Raw genomic sequence first — 11,987 nt, forward strand, 5'->3', positions numbered from 1 at the left:
CACACTGGTTTAGGTTGAAATCTGTCAGCGGTTGGCAGGTATGCTTGGGGACTTCTGACTCTTTCAAATAAAAATATACAAGTTCAACCTTCATAAAAGATACTGAAGAAGAGAGAGAGGGAGGGAAAGATACACGCTAAAGGATAAAACAGACCTCAGTGCTTAATATTGTACTTACAAACAAGCAAATCAAGATCCAGTTATTAAAGCAAACATTTTTCAATGGCAAACCACTTTTTTTTTAGACATAGGCCTATTTTTGGCATTAAGAGCTGCTGATATGCACTTGTTAGGGATGCAACGATACAATTTTTTCAGATCCGATCCAGAAAATTCTGAGTATCGGCCAAATCCGATCCGATCACAGTTTTTTTTCTTTTTTAAATCAATGTAGAATTTCTATACTTCTGTGTCACTCTTTTGTGTGTTAAACACAATCTATTAGACAACTTCATTTTAATGAAAAATAACAAAAATAACTTCATGCTTTTGTAATATAAATCCGATCGCTCAAACCACTTCGGGAGGAGGTCTGGGCCGCATTCCAAACGAAACTGGACATGTGTAAAAGCATCTGGTTGTTGAAACCACATTTGTAAATTTTACATGTCCCAAAATGTAAAAAATAAATGTGTGAGACCGTGTTATATGCTATATGACATTATAGTGCAACACGCATCGCAGCGGACGAGTAGCTGAGTACCTCTTAAGCAAGCAGACATGCAAACTGCCGCGAATGAAACTGGAAGTAAGACGCAGACGATCAACACAATACTCTTCATTAAAAGTATAAGACAAACTTGTCTTTCCAGTGCTGATGCCACGTGCTCTCCTATTGCGGTCTTTGATCTTGAAATGAGCTGATAATTAATCAAATGCAGCGCTTATCTTTTAATTTCCTTGACATGAACTTCGTTACATTTAAATATAGCGCAGGAATTGAAAATCGGATTTATATCCATTTTGCGACTTTGTGGCCATGTGTAAATTGAAACGTTTTAACAAATCAGATAGATATCCGGTCAGCGAAAACACATGACCACGTGTAAACAGGCCCATTCATAATCTATGACAAAAATATTATTATAAATTAGGTTAGTGGATAATTTAGCAGCCAAATTTATTCTAGAAAAATCATGAGTGCACAATTTTATAAAATCTAAACATTTAGTGATAACATGGGGAACAAATAAAAGTGAATATGCGAAGGACTATATCTGGTCAAATGTTACACATTGCTCTTTGTATTGTTGTAAAATACATTAATGAAAACAAGTAAATTTATTTATAAATATAAACTACAAAATTAAAAGACATTTGTTTTAAATGTATAGCACAATGAAGGCAGTGACATATGATAGAGCAGTCCTATATATCATAAATGTTGCTGCCTCCATTACTGTGCTATACATTAATTAATAGCCTTGATAGGACAGAACAAGACACGCTTTAAATAATCTTTCATTGCACAAAAGCATTATAATACGAAAAGCTCCAATAGAGAGTGGCACAAAGTGCTTATGGCTTCCCGTGCGCAGAATGATGCGCTTGAAGCAGCACGGAGTCACAGCGCACAGCTCCACATAGAGAAGTTCAAAGCACAAAGGAAAGAGATATTGGTGCGTAGCTTATTAAATCTGTGCATAGTTTATTGATCCTTTTCATTTAACAGTTTTAACTCTCAGTTATTGAGCGCTCTTGGAGAGAGTTTCATCGTCTTGACTGTCTTAACCGAACGGGACACTTTGAATGCTGAACGGCGGATGACAGACAGAAGCAGCGGAGAGAAGAATTTACTCAAACTTGAATATTCATCTGTACCTCACATTAAACTATGGAACGGCTTCAGAACACTTGGACTTTGACAATGTTGTTTTCTAATGTTTTTGTGCTTTCGTGGGGCTTAACAATAACATAGAATAGTATACGCACAATATCGGATTTGGATCGGTCTCCTCTGACCGATACCCGATCCAACAGAAATTCCAGTATCGGAGCCGATACTGATCCTGAGTATCGGATCGATGCATTCCTACATGTGTGAACCACGCATTTGAATGAAGGGGTCAAATTTATATTTTTATGGTTTCTCATTATGTAAAAGGTAAACTAATTTATTCACATTATATTACATTATGCATAGATTATGGTCAATCTGTTTTTTAAACTAGCTCATTGAAAAACTCTACAAAAGATCCAGTTTGTGGAAAATAATCAGATTTCTCAGTTTGCCTGAGGCTCTGGATTCAAGGTAATAATGTGGTAAATAATGTTCAGTTTCTTGCAGAGATAGTTTCACTTCATAAGACCTCAATGCATTGTCAGGAGCCACAGGTACCTATTTTGTGTTCCTTGATATGCTCTTTTTGACTCTCATAGCTACTAACTTGCATTATGAAATCACCAAAGATGACAGTTTCAGCTAGTTTACTTTTAATACTGAAGACAAAAAAGGCACCTACTGTTTGGATGGTCTGGCATTAGCACCAAATTTTCAGTTTTGGGTGAACTATTCTGTACTGTTTATAAAAATAGAGCATGCAGTGCATTTGAGGTGATCGTCTTCGTATGAGTGAGCATGTGTGCATTTAAGTAGTTGTGGAAATTTCCTTCAAGGACATGTGACACCACAGGATATTTCCTGCCAAACACAATGCTAACATCAATGCTGAGGAAGCTTTCAAAATGTAGCTTGCCAAGTTAAAGTAGACAAACTACAGTTAAACAAGTTACTAACAAATGCTGCTAGCAACACTGAAGTTATTAAAGGAGGAAGCATCTTCTTTGCCAATCAACTTGCCAATCAACACAAAAATATTCTATGAATAATTGGCAAAAACAGGGAGTTTGGTAATCTCGTATTTATGACTTCACTTGTCTTTTTTTTTTTAAGGTGTTCAGTGGCCTTTCCTCTGGCAGAAGTCCTGACAGCGGCTCATCATCAGTCCTGCTCAGAGACGTTTATTAGCTAATGTCCTCTGCTCAAAAAACAAAGGCAAAAGGACAAAGTGATGCTGAACTAATCAGGCTGTAAGGAGAGAGAGACGCAGAGATTCATAAGAGCAACACATTCAACAGGAAATGAGCTTTGAACAAAAGACACATCTTTGATTACCATTTGGATGCCAGGAGTGCAAAAATGGGCTGGGAATTGAGAACTGGCTTTTAGGTCAAATCAAAAGAAAAACAAGGGGAATTTTATTTATTTATTATTATTTGCATCTCAAACTGCATGAAAAGGCAACAAACCAAGAATGAAAAAGCTAATTTGCTATAAAATATTCAAATATAAATAAACTAGATAGTCATTTTATTTCTTGATCATGATTTGAACAAATTACAAAATGACATGTTATAAATGAGAAATTCTCCATTAAAAACCTTCAATTATTCAAGATAATACGTTACACTGCCATGATAAAACTAAATTATAAAAATTTAAAAACAAAAAGATGAATTACTCAAATGTTATAAATAACAAATTCAGTGAAAAAAAAACAAAAAACAGTTAACTATTCAATAAAATACATGCGCAATGTCACACTGCCATGATAAATAAAATAACATTTTCTGCACATTTTACTTTTTTTTGTCACTTGGATTTAACAAAGTTTGTGTTGCTTTATGCTAATGGTCTTCACAATAATGCTCACCAAAATACGATATTCAATACTCAATAGGTTTCAATCAAAACTGAATTCAATTTATTCATGAAGATTTATGATTTTTAGATAAATGAAACGTTAAAAAAGTAAACTTCAGTGTTAAAAACAGTTAATTATTCAATATATATGCACAATGTAACACTGCCGTGATGATATAAAATTAAAATTAAATTAAATTAAATTAAAAAAGGGATTTTCTGCACACAACTTTTTTTTTTTTTGAAGTTTGTGTTGCTTTAAGCTAACAGACTGTACAATAATGCTCATCAAAATATGATATTTTATACTCACTGACTTTGCATTGCAATTATTCTACAATTAATAGATTAATTACTAAATGAAATGTTACATAATTTATTTTTATACCACTTTATACCACACAAGAGCATTGACAGAAATTACAGTGCCAGAAATGACGCTGCATCCAATCTGGTTTTGTAAACTCTGATTAGTGTGAATTTTTAAAAAAGCAGTCACGAAACAGTGCTGTCATGATTGATCATCGCTGTCACTGTTCTTGAGCACTCGCGCTCATCTCCCATCCTGTCGTTCTGACACTTCTCATCCGACAGGGTCCAAACACAGACCAGACTGTGGTTGAGGTTAATCAGGAGCACACTGGAGATAATGAGAGATTATACGCATGTGTGTGAGAGTACAAACAGAACTATTGTCTTCAGTCAAGCTGCACTTCTCACTGGCGGCTTTACTGAAGCCAAAGGAAGTGGCATTTCCTTATCTAGAGAGCCAAAGTGTTGGGTAGCGCGATCCTGTCCACCGCTGCAGAAACCGCCAGAATACCAACATTGTTTGGGGAAGTCGTGGCCTAATGGTTAGAGAGTCGGACTCGTAATCCAAAGGTTGTGGGTTCGAGTCTCGGGCCGGCAGGGATTGTAGGTGGGGGGAGTGAATGTACAGCGCTCTCTCCACCCTCAATACCACGACTGAGGTGCCCTTGAGCAAGACCCCGAACCCCAAACTGCTCCCCGGGCGCCGCAGCATAAATGGCTGCCCACTGCTCCGGGTGTGTGTTCACGGTGTGTGTGTTCACTGCTGTGTGTGTGCACGTTGGATGGGTTAAATGCAGAGCATGGGTCACCATACTTGGCCGTATGTCACTTCACTCACTCACATAAACAACACTGTCTACAGTCACAGACAGACAGACAGACAGACAGACAGACAGACAGACAGACAGACAGACAGAGAGAGAGAGAGAGAGAGAGGCTCTTCAGTACAGTACAGTTTCAGTGGAGTTTGCAGAGACATCCAGGTTATTGTGATATACATCCGAGTGTAATGGATTACTGAAGAAGAGAAATGTAGGGCGGGACTCTATACATCAGTTGTCGATCGGATGTTGAGATGTGGGTGTGGCACTCAAAAATGGAGGCAGATGAAAGTGAGCCTGCGGGGGGCGGGGATTAAGCAGAGTAAATTGGAGACGTCACCGGAAGGCCCAGTTATGACGGATTAAAATTTATAGCAAATTTAACAAGAAAACAATATGATCAAGAGCATTCACTCAAAAAATAGATAGAATTAACTTAAATTTCCAACTTTGAATTGACATTTAAAATTAAGAAATTAAAATATCAGTATTGTAATTTTACAGTTGTACTGTAAAATAAAAATTGTTGTTAATTATCATTATCACTTTTATCTTAAAATGTCTGATATTTTACTTTACAATGAAACATTAAATAAGCAATATTTATTTTTGTTTATCACATATTTTTTAATATTTTATTTTACAGTGAAATTACAATAGTAATATTTTGTTGTTATTATTATTATTATTATTATTACTACTACTACATATTTTCCTTAAATTATTTTGTTTCAGTGAAATATCGCAATAGTAATATTTATTAATTATTATTTTTATTTTCCTTTGATAAAATCAAATCGCACACTTACAATTCATGTTTTTTATTTTAATATGTGATGCATTGCAGTATTTCTAATATTGACTTTTGTTGTCGTTGTTATTATTATTATTATTATTATTCATCATTATCAATGACTAAATAATACTCACTACATTTTGGCCAAATTGTGCAGTGTTACAAACAAGCACAGCAAAGTTTGTTTTAACAAAATAATAATAAGAAGAAATACCCTAGCATATCAATGTGATAAAACCACTCTAAGTATCTGCATAGTAATGCCCTGGCAACCACATAAACATGATTAAAAACACTAACAATACATCAGTGCATCACTGCACAGCAATGTTCCAGCAAGCACCTAGCAACACCCACTAGGCAAGCCTTTGTGATGCATAGAAAAAGCCCTAGAAACTACTCAGATTTACACAGGACAATGCCCTAGCAACCGTCCACAACACCCTAGTAACCACAAAAACAGTGACTGCACAGCAAGCAAATCACCCTATAAAGTTTCACGCAGGCTACAACTGTTCAGAATATCTACTTCTTGGACTAATCTCTTATTTCTCTGAACTGGATTGATTTAGGCTTGTAAATATGAAAAGGCACATGCCGGCTCTACAGTGGCACACTGAAATAAATCATTCATACAGCAAGAAAAATCTTTCAGCTGTTATTTAGCTAAAGCCTCAAAGGATCGACAAACAGTAAGAAGGGGAAGTCTTTCATCCTCCTCTCCAAACACAAAGAATCGCTCTCATCCATGTGTTATGGCATATTAATGCCGCGGTGTTTGCAACACAACACTTCAGCTTTAATCAAAAGGGATTAGAGTGACGGTAACGTGACAGAAATGAAGGACAGGAGAACAGCGGCGGTGGCTCGGCACATTTCACATGCACACAATGAGCAGAGTCAAACTCCAAACACCCGTTTGATCGCGACTGCAAATATGGGGTAACCGATATGACATTTGCATGCGTCTGTCTTCAACATTGTTATGTGAAGACAAGCAGCATGAAGCATAAATCTACAAATCTGAGAATGTCACCAATCAAACAATGTGTTATTATGCTGGATGACAGATCTGAAGTGATTACAGAAAGAATGAAAGAGAACAAAACAACGAAAAAAAAGAAAAGCTGTGCAAAAATAAGTCAATTTTTACACGTTGGAAAAGACTTGTTACAATGCAGTGTTTTACAAGGTTTTTAAGGAGCAGTTCGCCCAAAAATTTAAATTTGCTAAAAATGTACTTACCATCAGGCAATCTAAGACATAGATGAGTTAATTTCTTCATTAAATTTGGAGACATTCAACATTACATCACTAGCTCAGCAATGGATCCTCTGCAGTGAATGGGTGCCGTCAGAATGAGAGTCCAAACAGCTGATAAAAACATCACAATAATCCACACCACTCCAGTCCTTCAGTTAATCTCTTGTGAAGCCAAAAGCTGCGTATTTGTAAGAAACAAGCTCATCATTAAGATGTTTTTAACTTCAAAATATAGCTTTCGCCCAAAATACAAGTCCATAATCCAGTGAAAAAGTCCATCTCTACTTGTCCTCTCACTTCAAAATCCATCCACATATTTGTTTATATATATTTTGGCTTGTAAACTCTGCTTGATCTATGCGTATTTCTTTCCTGATTCAGACAAGACAGCTTTTTCACTGGAGAAAGCAATATTATGGATAGATGACTTGTATTTTAGCACTGGTTTGATGCTACAAATGTTTTGATTATGGATTTATTTGTAATAAACACAGCTTTTGGCTTCACAAGATGTTACTTGTGGATTCCAGCTTTCATCAGCTGTTTGGACTCTCATTCTGACGGCACCCATTCACTGCAGAGCATCCATTGGTGAGCAAGTGGATACTACATTTCTCCAAATATGATAAAGAAACAAACTTCTCTACATCTTGGATGACCTGGAGGTGAGTAAATGATCAACTCATTTTCATTTGAGGTTAAACTATCTATTGTTTAACTATTGCTCAAAAAAAAAAAAAGACACTGTCCCTTTAAGTGCCCGTCACTGTTGAGATGGCCTGTGGGTGACTGAGGCGTCTCGTGTTTTGGTGCGCCGTGCAAATATTCCAAGCATGTCTGTGAAATTCCCGAATATTTACAGGATGCAGGAAGTTCAGCTGAACCTCTCGCCTGATGGCAACCAGCTCCAGATCAGAGACCTTTCAAAAAGACAAATCACAAACACAAACACACTGAAAAACTGAATTTCAGCATGTGCCAGACTTTTTATGGAAGTGCAGAGCTGGCACCTTTACTAAGATGCCTTTCCAAATGGCTGGTTCTCGTTAAATCTCTCAACCAATGTTTACTTCCAGGCCTTCAATCAGAAAGGTATGTAATCATCCAAATTAAGCGTTAATTGGTTGGCAAGCACATCATAAAAAGATGCTTCAGATATGCAAAAGATGCCAGGTACAACATAAACTGGAGGAAACAAGTTACAGCTGAACTGGTTTTAAACTACCATCACAGGAAGCAGGTTATTAAAATGACTAACCAAAACAAGAGAAGGAAACAGAAGCTCAGAAATGATTCACACACACCAAACAAATCATGAAAAGTTAAAATATCAGACACCTGCATAGAATATGCAGATCATAAAATAACTGAAAAATCCTGATTGTGAACATGGGTGAATATTTAAGTATGAACGCATGCACATCTGAGAAGTTTCATGTGGTAAATAGTAATTGTATTCTTCATGCATCACCACAATGCCTCCGTCTCTCTCAGCCAGCCATCTTCGTGCAGAGCTCTCAAAGCAAACTTCACTGCTATTCTGCTCAAGGCCTGAATGAATGGAACAAACTACACACACAAAGCCTATTAAAGCTGCTTTGGAAACTCTTATGGGACGGCAGCACGTAAGCAGCGCACCTCTTTCAGAGAACACTTCCTGAAATACCACAAGACTTACTCATGCACAGAGACAGAGGTGTGCGGAGGATCTGAAAATAGAGGACGTGAAAATTAACCCATTAATATCAAAACCATAAACTGACAGATGTGACCAACTCTGCGCTTTCACAAGGTTTGTGTTTTAAGCATGATGAATGCAGAACTATGCTAAGAATATATCACTAAACATTAACTACAGCTAGTGTGTTTTGATGTAGACAGTTTCATTTCAACTATAAACCCAACACTCTGTTTAATCATCTCAGAGTCACCGTCTCCATTCCACTTTAAATTATTGGATTCAGCATCAATGAAATTAATTTGAAAACCACAGAGTGAGAGTCAGGACTTATATTAGGAGTCTTTCGGATTAAATCTTTGATCCAGACATTCAGGACAGACCCAAGCCCCCTTGTCACATGTCACAAGGGGGCCTTGTCTCAACATGCATGCATTTCAGGTGATCTGCTCAGAAGTAGCAGCTTGAAATTATTCAATGTTTACACTTTATATTAACATGCATCTTACATGTGTCTCCTCTGAGCACTTGAGCTCAGATTTTAAGGCATCACTCACCAAAAATTAGAGTAGAAACAATTTTCACTCTAAATTTCACAATTAATTACAAAGAAATGGCAAGTAAAACATCACATGAAAAATTCTTATCAAATGTATTACAATTTAAAAAGAAAGTACAGTATATTTTAATCACTACATAATTAATTTACATATAAACAGCAAAAATGCTTTGTTATAAAAAAATTGTTATAAAGTAAATATTGTGTTTCACTTGAATTTGGGTTGTTTAGTAATTCAGTTTTGTTTTTTTAAACATATGTGTGTGTGGGTGTGTAGAATATTTTATATATTTAGTTTATTAATTCATTCTAAAACTATAATAACCCAGGTTCATATCTTTAACTGGAGGGGGAAGAAAATGCAAAACACACAGAATCTGCCCAATATGAACATCAGTGCATGTTATTAAAGAACAAGGTACAATGATAAGACTGTCTATGTCCAAGACAGCAAACATAATCAATTATATATTTAATCAGGAAACAGTCAGAAAATGAGTCCACTTTCAACAGTTAGACTATCAAGGAAGCAGCACACATAAATGTGCTTCAACATGTTCCTCTTTTACCTGCCATAGTCAGAAATGGCTTCACCTCAGTCTAGTGCACTTGAGAATTTAAATTACACCAACTCTGAGGCAAACCTATTTCAACATTACAGAGTAAAATTCAACCGCCCTCAAGATAAAAATACACACAAAAACACACACACACACACAACAGAGACTAGACATTTCTACACACCGCCTTGCACTCAGAGTGGAAGTACAGAGCAACACAAACAGGTAGAGCGCATTCAGAGAGCAACCTCTCTCTCACAATGTGTTACCCACAATATTTCAAAAGAGCTGAACAACTCCTCTCCTTTCCTACTGCAAGCAGAACACGTTATCCATCATGAATGCTGGAGATATTTTGAGTCTCCATCAAGGAGAGCAGATAAAACCAGAATTATGTGATAGACTATGAGTTTGCTGCCAATAAAAAGTCCTACTGATCCTCCATTTAATGCAACCCATAAAGTTCTTCTCCAGTTGAGTTGGAAGTAAGACTCTTTTATATCCTTAAATCATCCCCAAATAAAAAATAAAAAAACAGATCTTCCCAAGGACTTTCTAAGTGAACATTTGATATATCAACACTACAATGGACGTTCAAATAAACAGTTCAGTTAGAAAAACACCAACAGCATCACCCTGACGTGAAAGCCCGTTTCTGGCAGTAAATTAAAAAAAATGTAACTGTGACATTTTATCTCACAATTCTGTGTTTACGTCTTGCAAGTTTATTCAGAATTGTGAGACAAAAAGTTGCAATTACCCTTTTTAGTTTGTTTATGTTTTATCCCATGAAAAACAAAAGCAAGTTTCCACATCATCCAGTGCAATTTTTCATGTCTAATCATGCCATGTCAACTCAGAGCTGTCAATCACAGCTGGAGCAATGAGGCAGCACACAGCGAATAGCATGAAAACATTCCAGTCTATCATTACATACGAGAAGGAAGAAACGCCTGGAAAATACAGTTCAACTTTCCTTTACAGCTGATTAACATCTAGCTCTATACATACTCGGGCACGCTGTATAGGAACACAGTAGTTATGTTAGTTTCTGATGAGTACAGTAAGTCAAAAGGAAGCAGAAAAATAATGTCAGACATGAAATATAGGTGAGCATGCAGGGACTGAAATAATGCTGACCAATGCTGCCAACCAATCAGAATGAAGTATTTCAGAGAGATGAATGCGATATAGGCACAAAATACAAATCACTTTACACATACATTTATGAAAAATTCGCTTAAAATAGGCTCTAAAACTCAGATATGAACAGTTACACGTATATAGTAGCCCAATAAAACGAATGTGTTTACATCAGGCGTCCCTCGCCTTTCGACCGATAACTTTGAATGAGTTTTCCAGTTATTAGAGTTTGATACGGATTTATTAAAGCACTTCAGTTCACGGTGTATCCTAATTTTAGGCCATGTATATTCACTACAGAAATTGTGTGAATGGAAATCACAGTTTTTAAATATCCTAACATTTTCAGGTTGTCCGTGACAGTGGGAACGCTGAGATATACACAAAACAATTGGGCGAGTGAACGCAGCAGCGGCGGCTGTTAGAATGTAGCGCGTTCAGAATCTTCCGCGCCAAGAGCGAAACTACAGAACGTGTCCGCTTGAAAAGTTGTTACAAAGTATCAGCGCGCGGTTAACAATGAGCAACAATGCATCCATGAGCTCCATTCAGGCCGCCGCGCAGGAAACACTGGAACTAGGCGCGTCTGTCTCAATCTCCACCAAAAACACACACACACACACACACACACATCTCCAAATACACGACAGCGCACTGATTACACTGACCCACAATCATAAAAACACTTCAGCACAGTCCTCCTTCAATAATCCAAACCAGCCGGGAACACAGAGAAACTCTATTCACTATTTCTTCCAAAACTTTTCTAATGGGACATGAAGAAGTTTGGTCCTTCTCTACTCACCAACTCCATACTTCTCCTTCTTCGTGGGCACCCAGCACGACATCCTCACTGATGAAGGTGTTGTGAGACGCCCGTGACTGTTGTTGTCGATATTCCAAAAATATATCCAGAGGTTTTCCACACACTTTTTCTTTTCTGTGTAGGAGTGGAAAGACTCATCTAGCCGCCATTTTCCACCATCACTGAACTCATGAACCGCGAGGGGGAGATATGAGAAACTTGTCGTCATGTGGGACACCAGCGTCACCAAATAATACCATGGTAACTGCAATTTCAGCCAAAATACCAGAGGAAAGTAAAAACACTACAACCGTGGCGACCTGGCATACATTTCTTCAACACCGGATACTTTTATGAATGTATGTTTTTTTTTTTTTTTTTTTTTTTAATATTAGTTATATGAATGT

General features: G+C 37.0%; 1 protein-coding gene across 2 annotated transcripts in view; it reads right to left on the reverse strand.

The window, feature by feature from the left end:
• LOC306852401 (dedicator of cytokinesis protein 1-like) overlaps positions 1 to 11,758 on the reverse strand; it is a 231,446-nt gene extending 219,688 nt beyond the window's left edge. For both annotated transcript variants that reach the window (XM_079389174.1, XM_079389173.1), the window contains exon 1: positions 11,581 to 11,758. In XM_079389174.1, the coding sequence (XP_079245300.1) occupies positions 11,581 to 11,623 (43 nt within the window). In that variant the 5' untranslated portion in view covers positions 11,624 to 11,758. The remainder of the gene's footprint in view (positions 1 to 11,580) is intronic.
• Between the last annotated feature and the right edge of the window lie 229 nt (positions 11,759 to 11,987).

This window comes from Barbus barbus, assembly GCF_936440315.1.
Source record: "Barbus barbus genome assembly, chromosome: 32".
NCBI lineage: Eukaryota > Metazoa > Chordata > Actinopteri > Cypriniformes > Cyprinidae > Barbus > Barbus barbus.